This window comes from Notolepis coatsorum, assembly GCF_963971535.1.
Source record: "Notolepis coatsorum genome assembly, chromosome: 1".
In the NCBI taxonomy this organism is placed as follows: domain Eukaryota; kingdom Metazoa; phylum Chordata; class Actinopteri; order Aulopiformes; family Paralepididae; genus Notolepis; species Notolepis coatsorum.
Genome location: NC_140165.1, coordinates 286,344,134 through 286,360,750, shown reverse-complemented (window position 1 = coordinate 286,360,750; position 16,617 = coordinate 286,344,134). Strand labels below are relative to the sequence as shown.

The following is a 16,617-nucleotide window of genomic DNA, read 5'->3' as shown; positions in this document are numbered from 1 at the left end:
GCATATGGCCATATTAGGAGATCCGAGGAGACTCCCGGCCGGGCAGAGCATGTCAACCCCAATGCAGCGCAATCAAAGCCCAATCAAGAGGCATAGAAAATGGAGACAGAGAATCATTGGAGTAGCTAAGGCGAAACCTGTACGGAAAGAGAGGACGTGAGTAAGAGAAGAGAGAGAGCGAGAAGAGGAGGAAGATTATTGTCTGTGTGACCAATGCTGTGTTTATCTGCTTTTGGAAGGAGGATCCTGCTGTGTGCTACAACCCCAGATCGTCTGAGAACCCGCATGTGTATTGATCCCCGCTTGCCTGACATCTCTTCTCCCGGATCAGCCTCCGCCCGTATGAGAACATCTCTTTGTGTACCGAAGACCAAGACAATTCTCACGCATTACAGACTGGCTGACGATATCACTAACTTCTCCTTTTCCCCTAAACAGCAATAAAACTGCTGTTAAACTTGCTTCTACCTTGTGCATTTAGTTCATTCCAATCTGGTGACAGCTCACAACACCCCAGAGTCTGTCACAATATATATATATATAATTTAAATAGTTTTCATTTCAGATAGTGATTGAAGTGTTTTTAGTCAACAGATGTCTGCAGACACATCTTGCACTTGTGTGCTTTTCTCTCTCTTGTCTGTTTTTTCCCTCTGTGTGTGTGTTCAGGGCCGGACTGGGGAAATAATTCATACCGGGAGATATAGCGCGAAATATAGCCCCAGTCAGGCCACTTTTTAAGCGGGGGGTCTGGGGGTCCCCCTCCAGGAATTTTTTTGTTACAAAGACTTAATTTCCTGCATTCTGGTGAATTTTAGTGCATGTGAATCACAAACTAATGAGCCAACAATTGCTTAGTACAATGTACTGTTATGGACCTCAAATAAAACTGTTGTGGCACTAGCAATGCTACTCTCTCCACCTTCAAAAAGAAAAAAGCAAGAGCACAACATATTTTTCTATTTACTATTATAATACAGTTAACCACTCTCTCCTGTAAGGGCCTTTCTTTTTCTTTGTTTTATCCCTCTCCTCCATCCTTTCTCTTTCTTCCACTGTCCATCTTGACATCAACGTTAATTGACTTTCGCTCTCTGATCTCTCCCGAGTCCCTCACTACCTGGCTCATTGCCTGGCTGTTATTCTGCATCTGAGTGCCGTCTGCCATTCCATTCGCCGCCTCCGCTGTCAATCAGTTGTATCGCCTGGTCCCGCCTCCACCAATTACAAGCGGCAGCACGGCTCCATTGTGTGTGTGTGATCCGCCGGCCCGTGAGAGAGAGAGTCAGATAGTTCTCCAACTGTGGCAGACAGTGAAATCCTGGTTGTTCCCCACCCATCTAGGTTATCTAACTATCGCGCCGCGCCGCCGCCACAACTAGAAACAATCGCCTGGCAAAAAAAAATAAAAAAATAATAATATAATTTTTTTTTTTTTTTTTTTTTTTTATATATCTTTTTTTTTTTTTTTTATCTGTGCAGGCCAGGCCACCGGGAAAACTCCCGGTGCTCCCGATGGCCAGTCCGGGCCTGTGTGTGTTTGTGTTTGTCTGCTTTGTGGGACAGAATCTACGCTCCATCACATTGTTGTCACCTCTAACGTGTAACGTTATATCAGGCTGTGTGAGTGAACAATTTAAAATAAGTTCCCTGCAGAGACAGTAGTGCAGATGATTGGAGACAATGCAGACAGATGATAACAAACACTGGTATTTGTACATTAACACTTTGAGTGCCACTCACGGCTTTTCTCTGGTTTACGCCCCGACCGTTGAATGCCACGGTCACGAGTATTCTCTGGTATTTAAAAAAAAAAAAATTATTAGCGATCTGAAATCATATTGCATCACGCGAGCCTACCGTTGGAGATCCAGGGACCGCCGGCGCTCAGATGTGAAAAAAGCGCCCCCTATCGTCTCCCAGATGGTAAATCACCCTTTTGGAATGGACTCAATGAAAGTGAATGAGAGAACAGATTTCTGACTCCACATTTTACTTCTCACTGATGCAGCCGGGGTCTACCAGAGTTCATTCTGGAGCCTCTGAGCCACGGCGAATATGGGTTATACTGTACACACGATGGATCAATACATTTATCGATTTTTTCGAATGGCGATCGGAAATTGGAATAAACCATTTGGATACCATCTGACCTCAGGTAAGGAATCTATGTTATCAGTGTTAGGATAATCAGACTCGTTTTCACGGATATATAAGCGTTTATGTGATATGTGATATGGCTGTTTTGACTGTAAAAGCCATGAGGAAATAAGAGCAGCGATTATCAGCGCACGGCACGAGCGTGCGTGCGTGCGCACACATATACTATCGATCATCTAGGGTTTATTTGAAAACGATTCATAAGGCCGACAAATGACAACGTTCTGGAATATTCCAGTAAAAGGCGATTATCATAGGCATGGGTTGTTTTTCCCCGGAAAACGGGTGATTTTCAAAATGCTATCAAACGGAAATGAAGCGATAAAAATACAATCTGCCTTGCCAATGTTGATTGGAAAATCAGTCTTTGATAAGCGACGGGCAGATTAGACACATAGCCATAATTTAAAACATAGATTAGGCAATATTAACGTTAACATTGGCCGTGGATGGTGGCATTCAACGGGGTAAAAAGGAAAACACGGCCGGCAATGAAAGTGTTAAGGCCCTTATTGGTAAGCTACCTCCTTATACCACATCATTATTGGAATGGAATTTTGGTACCTATGGAACCCATTCTAGTGACTGGCTGGTCCGACTCCTTAAGGTCCAGTTTGCACATAACAGGGTAAATCTGCATTTTGCTATGATGCCCCCCTAGCTCACGGAATGAACTCCAACAGTCCTTAAAGCTCGAGATTCTCCCATCTGTTGCAGAGTTTAAAACCTTGATCTCCAACCAATCAAGTGGTACATGTTTTTTTTTTTTAATCCACTTTTTCTCCCATTTTCTATATTTTCTCCCATCCCAATTTCGTATCATCCAATTCAACCCTCCCCTGTCACGAACGCTGTTTCTTGCCTCCCACAAGCCGGCTGCAATGTGGACTAAGTCATACATAGCACAAGTCCCCTCCGGTACTTGAGGTAACAGCAGTCGCATCTTTTCACCTGCGCAGCTCGATCTCTCAGTGGCGAGGAGTAACGTGTGGGAGGCTCACGCTGCCCCCGACACTTCCTGATTCTACTGCGCAGGCGCACCAACCGACCTGTAGGAGTAGCTGTCCACAACGCCCGATCCCCACCCATCAGTTTCCCACCCCCTAATACGGCCAATGTGTATTAGTATGAACGACCAGCTAAACTGAAAGCAAATGTGGAGCGCTGGGCTCGAACAGGCAAGCCCAGCGTCTCCACATTTCGTGGCGAGCGCCTTGCCCACTACGCCACGTAGCCGCCCAAGTGGTACATGTTTTAATTTATTTGCCATCCTTGCTTTTGTCTACCTATTGTTGTGATTTTATATAATGTGTGATTTTATATGCTTTATCTACGCTTATTTCTGTATGTAGACTCGACGTTGCCCTTCACATTTAAATAAATAAAATAACATTAGTGCTAAATGTTGATTTAAGTTCAGAATTTTTTTTTATTTGTATTTGCCATTATTTAGTTTGTATTATTAAATTGTTTAAATTGCCACCCTGCTCTCCAAATATGGGCATTGGCCCGGATAGTAGTAATAATACAGTAATAGTCCAGATAATAGTCAGTAGCATCCTGTCTGGGCGCAGGCTGGTACTCACCTTGCTGCTGTATTGCTTGGCGCAGTGCGCGCAGCAGACAGGCGCGGTGGCGATGGTGCCGGTGAGCTGCGTGTGGGTGCTCAACATGGGGTCCGGCTCCCCGGGAGCGGCCGGCCGCAGCTTACGGATGCTGGGAGGCAACTCTGCCCCCGGGTGGTTCTTCAGTATGTGGGCTTTCCTTTTACTGGCACTCTTATACACCTGCGGATGGAGACATTCATCAACGAAGCACAATCAGAAAGAGCCGTCTTTCATGTCTAGCATGAAACAAGCTTTCTAACCATGTATTAAAATGTGTAGATGTGTAGTCATCCAAATGTGTAGTCATCCAATCATATACGGTTTCAGCCAACATGTGATCTCGATGTTTATACCTGCTTTTGTGATGCTTCCTTATTGCTGTCATTTCAGAAGGTCTAGCTACCATAGCTGGGAAGAACGTTTGTATGTTTGTATTAAATTCGTAGGTGGTGGAAGGGATAGAATATTTAAATAACTTCTTTTAGGTGAAAATGATGACGAGTTACAGCTTTGCAGCTAGGCCAAAACGTGGAGATTTTCATTGAGATGTCCTTTGGGTGTATGGGATCTAGACACGACCAGAGTGTGCATGTGGCATGTCACCTCTCCACCACCTCACCATCGCCACTGTTAATGGACTCTTCTACACCTGGTTGAATTAGTGTTCTACGTCTGACCGGCAATACTTCAAGCACACTGCATTGTGATCGCCACGCCTCTCTTTTGGTCACGAAAACAACTAAACAGGCATTAGATGGTGTTTGTTCATAAACCACAACTTTTGACAAAACACACGGATATAAATCGCGCTGAAGACCATCGTGGCTCAGAAATAGTCATTACCTCTTAGTTTTACGTCACTTGGAGATTCATAAGTTAACATTAAATCTCCAGGTAGGGAAATGAGGAAATATCCTGCAGCTGATTGGGTAAAGAGGCCTGAAAATGGATCAAACATAACTTTCACAATGGTGTGAATGCTCAATGGTGGCCAGTGTTGGAACGTAATTGCTTGACTTAGCATTATGCGCTAACAAAAACAAACTTTTCAAACAATGTTCTGAACACAGTTTTCATACAGGCCAAATACAATGGAGGTCAATAGGAATGGTATCTCCGTTTTCCCCCAAAGTAGACGCGGTCGCAACAAAAAAAGCCAAAATACCCGGATGTGCCAGTCTGATGTGTACTTAAAACCTCTCCTGAATGCTTGAACTCACAAGATGACGGGGAGATATGGAGAACAGAACCAACCTTGTCACAGTACTGACAGTAGTAATCCCGGTTGGGCTTGATGATTGGCAACGTGAGCTCTGGCACGTCGTCAATACGCATCTCCGGGTGACGCTTAGATAGATGGTTCACCTGCACCAAAGAAATACAAGCTAAGCACAATGACCCATACACTCACATGGACACAGAACAAGGACACAATGTGTCACAGCCAGGGACAGAGATCTGCGGCGTTCATTGTGACATTAACCCTTTCACTACCACACTACACCTTTCACTACCACACTACAGAAGGTTAACCTTTCACTACTACACTAGACGGTTAACCCTTTCACTACCACACTACAGACGGTTAACCCTTTCACTACCACACTACAAAGCGTTAACGCTTTCACTAGCATACTACAGAAGGTAACCGTCTGTAGTGTGGTAGTGAAAGGGTTAACCTCCTATAGTGTGGCAGTGAAAGGGTTAACCTCATGTAGTGTGGTAGTGAAAGGGTTAACGTCCTATAGTGTGGTAGTGAAAGCTTTAACACAGAAGTTACATTGTGCTATCCCAGTGATCTTGAACAGTTAAGTCATGTCTATGCTGGAAAACAGAGCATCGAAACCTGAATCTGTGATGTCATCAAGTGACACTTTTTTGGAGTTGGTCCACTGACGATGAATTGGTGAGCAACTTTGTGGACTCATTAGATCCAAATGGGTTTTATTTAAATGTAGGGCTCACAGCTCAGAGTCAGAATTTGTACCCATATCCCAGTAAAATCACCAAGGAGTTGTCCAGGATGTGTCTCTTGATGACATCATCACTAGTGTCGTCTCTTTGGCGTTCAGCTTACCATAAGGAGATATTCACAAACTGAAACTGAAACCAAGCTATACAATATTATAGAAATAACATACTGTATGTGAATTCTGTTTCAAGTTGGATTAAACTCCTCTTGGTCATTTCCTGGTTGTAAGCCATCAGAACTTTGCTATTGACAAAGCTATTGAACTGGTTTTCCACTAGGGGCAGATTGTTCAACTGTGAGTAAATGGTAAATGGACTACATTTATATAGCCCTTTTATCCAAAGCGTTTTACAATTTATGCCTCACATTCACCCATTCACTCACACACCGACAGCAATCAGGGGTTAAGTGTCTTGCTCAAGGACACTTTTGACACGCTGCCAGGAGGAGCGGGAATCTAACCGGGAACCTTCCAATTACCAGCTCTACCTCCTGAGCCACTGTCGCCCGTCCCGAGTGCCTAGGTCTATGAGGAGCATTGCATTTAAAAAAAGACAACAACAACAACAACAAACCAAAGAAGTAGATCCTCACCAACATTCCTCGTCGCCTGAAGCCCATCATACACACTCTGCATTTGAACATGAAGCTCTCGAAGTCAGTGGTGGGGACCTTCAGCTTGAGGGTCTTGGAGCGGTGGACGCGGTCGGCCTTCTTCGCCTCTCGGTCGGGGTTGTGCATCCGCTGCATGTGTTCCCGTAGCTTGTCTTTCCTCTGAGGGAGATGAAACGTCATTCTAGTGTTTATTGTAATGTATAATATAACTGATAGGGCATACAGACCCTCAGCTGCACCTTTGATCACACTGCCTACTTGCTCATATGTGTATATAGTTAATTATATTGTTTACACTCCCTATTTAAACTTTTCCACTGTACTATAATTGTATTGCCTGTATTTATGTCTGCTACTATTACCATGCCCATACCTGTATCTCCCCTGCCCCATGCTGCTATGATGCCTGAATTTCCCCAAGGGGATCAATGAAGTAATATCTTATCTTATGACAGAACAGTCAAGCATGAGGTACGAGAGATGAACCGCTCTGCCGGTACCAGCTTATAGACAAGAGGTACATCACCATCAGAAAAGTATATCTAGTATATCTATATTATTTATATCAATATAAATTCATATAAAATCTACAGTATTTTAATTACCGACATTACATCTATAGTATTTTAATTACTTTATTGTGAATACATTTGTAAGGGTACCTCCTTTCTGCATTTTAGTTTTGTATATTGTTTGGTCTTTTGCCGTTTTATGAAGCACTATCTCAGCAGGGTCATACAGAACCAAGCATTTCACTATAATGTACATGTACCTCATATGACAAATAAAACAACTTGAAACTTGAAATGTCCTCCCGATGCTGAAATCTAGGGATGCACAATATATCGCCCCCATACGTCAAATGGATCCAAACGGAATACATACTCATGTGCAAACGGATTTTGAGCTCCGAGCCTAGACACTTAGGGCGGGATCCACAAAGAATGGATTGCACGGTGCTAAATGCACCCTTACTTACAATTCATTATGAATTGAAAATGGGGGACCCTGATGTAAACAAGATGCGCTCGTCTCCCTATGCTTTATCTCTTGTTGTTGCTGTTCTTAGCTCTATTCTATTTAAATCTTTCAAAAATGTTGTACCCCAGTTCTGTTTCGTTAAGGCTTCGCTCAGCACCAGTTGCACTGTACCTCACTTTGTGCACGAGCACTGAATAAAAAATTCCACCATGTACCTTTACATCCCAATATTCATCTGGCCACACCCCCATCCGCTTACCTTCATAAGCAGGAGTGTGGTCACCTACTCGCCTCCTTCTTCACTTTCACCACAAGGAAGTGCCTTCGGTAGATCCCCACTTGACGAGGTTGTTAGTAGAAGAAAGTTGGAAAACAAAAGAACGGGAAGATACGTTGACATCATATCTTTATTTTCTCTCTCACTATTTTCGAGAAAATACGGCGATATTGTCTTCGTTACTGGAGTGTCTGGAAGATGATGGTCATTCCGACCTTCAACGGCTTTTTCGTATTAGGAGCTCACGCCGCTGACATGCTCCCCAGCTACAGTCCTCCTTGCTGCGGCTGGATGGGGTTGCCCTCCGGCCACACAGCTGGACTGTGGGAAGCACCGACTGTTGTGAGAAGCGGTTGTTTCCAGGTTGGGTATGTACTGTTTTGCTTGCGAGCTCTGGTTGTTGTTGATGCTGTGGGGGTTAGCTGACAATTTACGAAACGCCGACTTCAGGCTGGGGTCCTCTGCTCGGCTTAAACGGCGGTCGGAGGATCTTGGTCTGACGCCCATGATGGTCAATCTAGTGGGCCCCGACCAGGACCTGGTGATCCCAGGATTCTCGAGCGGATGCTTCTCTGTCCCGTGCAGGCCCCATCTTTCATATACAAATGAAAGTATACCCTAACGAGGAAATGTGGGCATAGGATCTTCTTTATCGGGAGTTCCATGCTCAAAGTCGGCTGCAGCCCGAAATGGGAACTGTGCTGGCCCCGCTGTATGTCTGGATCACCATTGACAACTGTGTTCTGACATTCTTTTTATTTTCCCTCTTAGGGGAGGGACTTGGACAGCGGCCTGTCTGAAGTGTGGCTTGTTATGTGTGTACAGTTCATGTGATAGCTGCTTAGCTTGTGTGCTAGTTGTGGCCTACTGTGTTAGCCAGTCAGCTGTTAGCTGCGGCGTTAGCTCGCTGTGTTTACCAGGCTAGTAAACGTTAGCTTGTTGCTATCAGTCGATCTGCTGTTAGCTTAATGCTACACTGTTGAACGTTTTCTATGACTATAACATGCCTTAAACACTCTGACTACGACGTCATCTTTGACAGAGGATGTTAGTCGAACCTACACCGGAGCCCTCCCAGCGAGGACTGCATCAAACATGGAGAAACGTAGCGGCTGGGTGGCGCGATGACGTTACCCTCGCCGTCAACACAGGGATGCTGTGTTCAACTTCGGTGCCCCGTTAGCCAGATTGCAGTTCGCTTGGCCTGCGTTCAGGGTAGGAAGGTCCTGACCGGACCTTAAACACTTCTTCTTTCCTTCCCTTCTAAATGTTTTGTAATAACGATGTTTTCCAAAACATGTGTTGCTGCAATACATTGAGGATACGGCGCGTCTTGTGTGTGAATTGTCTTGTCACTGGTATAGCTTCTCTCTCCATAGAAATCGGGTTGTTGTTACATGTGTAAAAATTATCTGGTTAGTTGTGATGAGAACATGTGTGTTCATGTAAACGTGAACTCACAACTAAGGGGGTTATTTAACCTATAAAGCTATGCTTAGTGACATGTGATTAAGGAATGAATTCTTTTCTCAGCCTGTAATGACAATGAACAGTGTGTTCACATATTAACAGGGTTACCTGTTCAACTTGGTCGTATCAAGGGTAAGGAAGGAGGGGTGATCCCCCCGGTTCCCTGGGGCTTCCCCACCCTCCTCTCAGACATGTTGTTTACAATATATTGTGTCACTGTGTTTGTGGGGATATGATGTAACCCTCAGGTTAATTGCTGGGGTTGTGCTAACCGCTTGAGAAACTATATTTTCCTAAAGAAAAGATTGTTTGGTCACTTATCGTGTGTGCTTAGCAAGGCCTGTGGCCAATACATAATCGAGGATTCTGTATTCTCTCGTTATGAAAAACGGCGTTCCTCTATAGCAAGAGTGTACTTTTGCCATTTTTTGTTGTGATGAAGGGTTGTGTGTGTCTTGTGATCTACAACTGGGTTAGGTTTGGCCACAGAAGCACATGTGTAAGTCTGGTACCGGGGCTCTTAAAGGGGGCCCTCTCTATTCTGTGTTTTTTCCTTAGTAAAAATCAGATAGCAGGTTAGCACATGAGCTATGTGAAGCTGTTCAGCTGACACTTCATGTAGCTGACTATGACTGTGTCATGCTCTTTTTTGTCATTACATCGTATCATGGGTGTGTGGTCGTAAAGGGGTGAACTGGTAATCCTTTCCTGCCCTTTTCTGATTGGTCAGGGGTTAAAACCTCCTGTCCTTCAAGGTTCCTGTCACGTTGCTGTTCGGCACGTTACAGGGTAAGAGGGGGGGGGGGGGGGTTTCCTGGTCCCACGCCCTGGAAGATTGGGCATGTGCACCGCAGAAATCCCCCCGCCTAGAGTACGTCACTGTGCGCGTCTCTGTTGGTAAGACTTCCGTGAGTTGTTCAGGTCCATGTTATGGATCCGTTTCAGGGAGTTGTCAGAGCTCCTCCTCACGAAGCTCCTCCTCGGGCCTTCTGTGAGTTCGGACTCTCCTTCCCGGTGAGGGAGCCTCCTCAGAGTTCAGAGCCTCCTCCTCAGATTGTCAAGGTGAGTAGAACTTCAAAAAAAGAGTTATTCTCTATTGTGTGTGTATTCGATTCAATTCTATTATTGAGTGTGTATTGGTTCAGTGCCTCCTCCTCGGAGAGCCCTACCCCAAATATTACATAGCTCAATGTTGCAATATATTCTTTTCAATCTATACAGCTCGCATGGGAAGTCTCTCTGGGGATTTCCGTCTCCTCCCTATGGCGAGGGTGGTGGGATGTAAAAATGTAAACGATTTTACCCTCAGCTGCGCCACGTGGGATTCATGTCAGTCTGTGTTTCTTTCTTTTTTGGATAAAAAGAGGAAGGTACATGAAGCACGACGGCTCCGTGTCGTTCTCCCAGGCGACTTGGAGGAACAATGTTTGGTGTCTTGCTAGACTATCCATTGATGTGTTTGGGTCTCGACGCATACATAGTGCTGGCTCGGTGTGTTTCTGTTAAAGAATCACGCAGGGGCTAAGTGCGCCTTGGTTGCTTGTTAAAACAGCGTTTTTATAGGGCAACTGGGATGGAGTTTTGTCTCTTCCGAGCGCCAGTTTACTAGGTTGTCTCGATGAATTCTCGTTCATATCTGGGGGATGTTAACGGAATAGGTCAGAACATAGGTAGAGGGGTCTCACGCCCTTGGGGTGGGCCACTGAGCACGGTCCAAAATTTCATGTTTTAGATCGACACGCATACCTACCCCCTCTTCTGGAGTGGGCATGTCGGCGTGGTTAGGACACGGGACTGGTCTGGTCGCGCTGGTCCAGGTCAGTTAACCCGTTGTCCGCCGGGTATGCAGATCTGCTGTTCTGGTACCCTGAGGGACTTGTGCTTTTTTCGGGGGGAAAAATGCCGGGTCGGTCCGGGTGTCACAGGGTTAGGCGTTATGGAGACCCTTTGTTGGGTACATGTTGTACTCTGCACTATCGTAATGGCTTACGGCCATACCAACCTGTACACGACCGATCTCGTCCGATCTCGGTAGCTAAGCAGGTTCGGTCCTGGTTAGTACTTGGTTGGGAGACCGCCTGGGAATACCAAGTGCGGTGTGCTTAGGGCTGGTTCTCCTCTGGTAACCCTGTGCTTCCCGTGCCGCCGGGCCCGGTCCGAAGTAAAGTTTCGTTGATACCGTAGGCCTGGGATAACCCTTTTTTCTTGAGGGGTTATAGGAACAACCACAGTCTGTCCCACGAGGGTGGTTGATTCCCTGGTGTGTTGGAGCAGAGTCAACTCCCGGGTTACCCGGTTGAGTGTGCCCCTGCACGTTCATGACGTCTGCCAATCATGTCAGCCTTCTCTGCCTCGACCCCTCTGGGTGAGTTTTTTTTAATGGAGGCTTTGTCATGGTGATCAACAACGCCAGCATACGCCCCTTCCGCCGGGGGGGCTGTTTTCAGCTGATTCCTTTGGCGCCTGTCTCGTCCGCAGTGCTCCAGGCTCAGGTTACAGCCTGCTGCCTGGTTTCCCCGGTGCGCTGCCTGCTTCCGTTGGTTAACCTTTTGAGTGCTTACGGCCATGCTGACTGCCTGTTCTGCAGGGTCAGTGTGCCAGGCGGTGTGCTATTGGGGGGAAAGGGCCCGCTCTTGGAGGGGCCCTATCCGAATACGCTGGCGATGTGGGGGGCGGTGTCACTAAGTGACCACCTGGTGGGGTCTTGATGCCTGGCGTCATTGACCTCTCCAGGCCCCCTTTTTCCAGGGGATCCAGTCCCTTCGGTGGGACTGGGTCTTCCTTCGCGCTCCGCTGCTAGGGCCTTGCCACGGGGTTGGGGTTGCTCTTGACCCCGTGATTTTGGGGGCAGTAACGAGGTTTGTTCCTTCCGTTCGTTCCCTGGTGGCATGCGGGTTGTGCGTGTGTGTAGTCGTGGGGTCAAGCCACGGTCTGCTCACCCTGTGCGTTGAGTTGCTTGAGTTCCTCTTCGCCTGGTCGGATCCGTCTCCCTCCCGTAAGCCTCCAATAGGGGGGGTATCCTCCATTAGGGAGGGTCGGGGGGGCTCGGTCCTCCCCGGTCTGATGGTTGTGGGGGGCCTCAGCGGGGTGTATTTGTCGGGCTATGGCTCCCGCTCAGCCCCTGTTCTGCAACTGGTGCTGAGCGAAGCCTTAACGAAACAGAACGTAAGGTTATGTATATAACCAAGTTCTGTGAGTTATGGTGCGCTCAGCACCAGGACGCCGCTGCTGCCCTTGATCTCGCCTTATGGTGAAAGTTTGGGAAGGAGGCGAGTAGGTGACTACACTCCTGCTTATGAAGGTAAGCGGATGGGGGTGTGGCCAGACGAATATTGGGATGTAAAGGTACATGGTGGAATTTTTTATTCAGTGCTCGTGCACGAAGTGAGGTACAGTGCAACTGGTGCCGAGCGCACCATAACTCACAGAACTTGGTTATATACATAACCTTACGTTGCTATTGCATGTACATATGTGTTTTATTAGCCGTATATATTCATACATACCACCAACTATTTCGCCTGTTTTATTCTCCACCCACCGATCATCCTTAGCAACACTACTATCGCCGACATTCAAGGGGGATCCTTGAACTGCCCTTCTAAGGTTTTTCCTTACCTTCGATGGGATATGTCTGGGAGTGTTGTTTTGAATTTCATGATGTATTTTTTATATATTTATTTGTTTATTGTGATGTTTCTTCTTGACTTGTTTAAAGAAGACTTGTCCAGCCCATGGGGACATTAACTTGTGATTGCGGGCTTTACAAATACATTTGATTTGATTTGATATCGGTGACTGTATCGGTATTGGCCGTTATCTGTGATTTCTTCATGAATCTGTATTGTTCCGATGAGCAAAACGGGGCACATATATATCACCAAACATATATCGGCTGTTTTTGTATTGATTGCATCAGTCTGATTAGTAAAACTGGGCCAATGTGAACAACTGATGATTATGTCCGTCTAGCTGCTGTTGTGCGTTTGTTTTTCTTTTTTGGGCCACGCAGATTTAGTTTGGGTAACGTTACTTGCATGTGACAATGATGCAGCACAGGATTGTGGGCTAACATTGTTTCAGTATGTAGAAAAACAATATGTCATAGAAATGCGTTTGTGCAGATAATATCTACATCGGTAATTCATATCGGTGCATCCCTACTAAAATCCAATACCTAGAGTCATGAGAGCCAACTTGATTATATGCATATTCTGTAAATATAGGAATGTTAAATCTCTTTTATCCCATGACCACAAACTAAGGCTCCGAGTCCTCCAGCTGTTCAGAAAAAGCATTGGATCAGGTGTCAGTAAATACTTCCAAGGTTTAGGATAGTATCAGCAGTGGGAAAGATGGCTACCTATACATCCCTAATGTGCACCACACCCACAAACCCACACAAACCCTCAGAGCTGTGAATCATTTTGATTATCGTCTCCAGCTCCCTCCTACCTTGAACTGTTTGCCACACGTGGAACAGAGGAAGTCTTTGCGGTCCGAGTGGCGCAGCATGTGCAGACGCAGCTTGTCGGGCCGGCAGAAGGCCTTGTCGCAGTCCGTGCACTGAAAGCACTTTTCCGAATGGAAGCAGCGGATATGCTTCTTCACCTAGAGAGAAGAAGTGATTTGTTATTCGTGTATAAATGCGCCGTCACACTAATGACTTTTTTGCAGGGGTACCAGCATTTATAGTTGCCACGCGACCTTTTTGCTAATCGCTCCTCCGAGCCAGAGCGAGGTAAATGCACGGTTACATTTTAGGAGAGGTGCACGAAGGCTTCCTGGCCTTACGCCGTTACTGGCGACACCTCTGGCGAAGCAACGGCGGCACTTTGAATTTTTTTTAACTACTTTCTCCCATTTTAAATTTTTCTCCCATCCCAATTTCGTATTGTCCAATTCTACCCTCCCCTGTCTCGAACGCTGTTAGGCCATGCCTCCCACAAGCCGGCTGCAATGTGGACGAAGCCTTGCATCACGTGTCCCCTCCGGTACACGAGGAGGCAGCCGTTGCATCTTTTCACCTGCACAGCGCGATCTCTCAGCGGCGAGGGTCTGCGTGGGAGGGACACGCCGCCCCCATTGCTTCCTGATTCTACTGCGCAGGCGCACCAACCGACCTGTAGGAGTCGCTGTCCACAACGTCCGATCCCCACCCACCAGCTTCCCACCCCTAACACTGCCAATTGCGTTAGTATGAACGACCAGCCAAGCTGGTAGCAATGCCGAGAGCTGGGCTCGAACCCAGCATCTCCTGCATTAGTGGCGAGCGCCTTGCCCACTGCGCCACTTAGCCACCCGGCACTTTGACATTTGAGCATAAATGTTGCTTTACGGGAATAAAGCAAGATAATATATCTCTTTGCGGTGCATCTGAAAGTAGAACATGTTACCGCTATATGTTTCTGGGCTGGTCCCTGGACTGGTTCCTGGACATGGAAGTCTTGTTTTCTAGTGTTATGTTTATTCTAAGAAGTCCCTGAAGGTGGCAATATTATTGTGTGAGGTTCTCCAACATAAAACTAAAAGAAAACTGCTTGCCGGAACCCAGGAACAAAACATGTGAGAAACAGTGGTCTTAGGAGTGGTTCCCTATTAACCTGGATGAAGTCCATGAAGCTCTTCTTGCAGGAGGGGCAGGTGAAGCACCCGTCCACAGAGTGCACCCCCACGTGGTCTTTGAGCAGGTCCAGCCTCTCAAAGTTCAGCGGGCAGAAGAGACAGGAGTAGGAGCGGTGCGTTGTGTGCAGCACCAGGTGGTCCTCCAGGGCCGAGTCACTCAGGAAGCTCTTGCTACAGAGGTGGCAGGAGAAGGCGTAGGCCTCGCGGCTGTGGATCCGCAGGTGCTGGTCCAGCTTCCCCTTGTCCCGGAAGGCCTTGCCGCAGTGGGTGCACTTGAATGGACGGAAGCTCTTCCTGATGAAGAGGTGCTGCAACGCCGCGTTCTGGCATGAGGAGGAGAGACACGGGACTGTTAGAACAAGGACACGCGAGAGGTCTGCTGAGAGGGAACACGGAAAGCATTCCAATGAGACTTGAGGGGACGGGGGATGGAGGAGACAGACAGATGCAATGGAGAATGGAGGAAATAGAAGAAACATACTCTCAGATATCACATGAACATTTACACCATGGGAAATGACACCAAGAACCCTTTAAACATTAGGTCTGCTGCCATCCTCTGGGCCCCACCTACCTGTACGTCCATCTTTAAGGTGAGCACGCATTGAGGAAGAGAGACACACTGTTGTAAAGCAAATCTAGGCCACTGTGACACCACATAAAAGCAGGGTTCCCACAGACATTGCAAAATGAAATTCAAGGACTTTTCTAAGCACTATTTTTCATTTTTAAAAGGGCATTTAAAAAGGATACAATTAACTTTTTTTTTTTTTTATCCACTTTTTCTCCCATTTTCAATTTTTCTCCCATCCCAATTTTCGTATCATCCAATTCAACCCTCCCCTGTCTTTGAACGCTGTTTCATGCCTCCCACAAGCCGGCTGCAATGTGGACTAAGTCATACATAGCACGAGTCCCCTCCGATACTCGAAGTAACAGCAGTCGCATCTTTCCACCTGCGCGGCTCGATCTTTCAGCGTCAGGGGTCTGGGCTTTGGAGGGGCCCCGCCCCCGTCGCTTCCTGATTCTACTGCGCAGGCGCACCAACCGACCTGTAGGAGTCGCTGTCCACAACGCCCGATCCCCACCCATCAGTTTCCCTCCCCCTAATACTGCCAATGTGTATTAGTGCGGACGACCAGCTAAACTGAAAGCAATGTGGAGCGCTGGGCTCGAACAGGGAGGCGTACCTGTTCGAGCCCAGTCTCCAGTATTCGTGGTGAGCGCCTTGCCCACTGCACCACGTAGCCGCCCCTACAATTAACTTTTAAATGCCGTTTCAAATCTTAAAACCAATTTCCGACAATCAGTTACACTTTAAATAAAAATATTTATATTTCTTGATTCAGAACTTTTTTATCATGGATGAACAAAACATCAACAATGGTTGATTTGAATTTCAAGGACTTTTTAAGCATAGTTTAAAACAAATTCTGTTTTCAAGGAATTCCAGGAATTTGTTTTGTAAAAAATCAAGCACTTTAAGCACTTCAAGGAACTTGTGCAAACCCTGTAAAAAGCTAAATCTAAAACACTGGAGCATTTCAGACATGGACATCAGCGAGTGCCACTACACACCCGTATCCTCTTGGCGCGACGCATATCCTGAGATGTGAGATGGCCGTCTGCCTGGCTGCTCTGCGCTGGGTCCTCCTTCACTGGACCAGGGAGCTCTGTGGCGGAGGGTGACGTGTCCGGTTCCCCCATGGGGGGCGCTAGCTGGCCCTCCGAGTCAGACCCGGCGTAAGACCCCTCTGCCTCCAGCTCCACCACCGTCAGCCCGTTGGGAGTTCCCTCCGTCCGCTCTTCCATCAGCTGCTTCCTACTCAATGCCAACATCTCCTGTTGGAAGAAACGCAATTCAACCAGGAAACGTGGTCAGACGTACCACGAGACGAGGAACACGATAG

At 46.9% G+C, this 16,617-nt stretch overlaps 1 protein-coding gene across 2 annotated transcripts in view; it reads right to left on the bottom strand.

The window, feature by feature from the left end:
* Positions 1-16,617, bottom strand: part of prdm10 (PR domain containing 10) — a 58,579-nt gene that overhangs the window by 22,570 nt on the left and 19,392 nt on the right. For both annotated transcript variants that reach the window (XM_084324489.1, XM_084324490.1), the window contains exons 11-16: positions 16,286-16,549; positions 14,686-15,030; positions 13,538-13,693; positions 6,334-6,513; positions 5,022-5,132; positions 3,747-3,947 (exon numbers count right to left, since the gene is read on the bottom strand). In XM_084324489.1, coding sequence (XP_084180615.1) covers positions 3,747-3,947; positions 5,022-5,132; positions 6,334-6,513; positions 13,538-13,693; positions 14,686-15,030; positions 16,286-16,549 — 1,257 coding nt within the window. The remainder of the gene's footprint in view (positions 1-3,746; positions 3,948-5,021; positions 5,133-6,333; positions 6,514-13,537; positions 13,694-14,685; positions 15,031-16,285; positions 16,550-16,617) is intronic.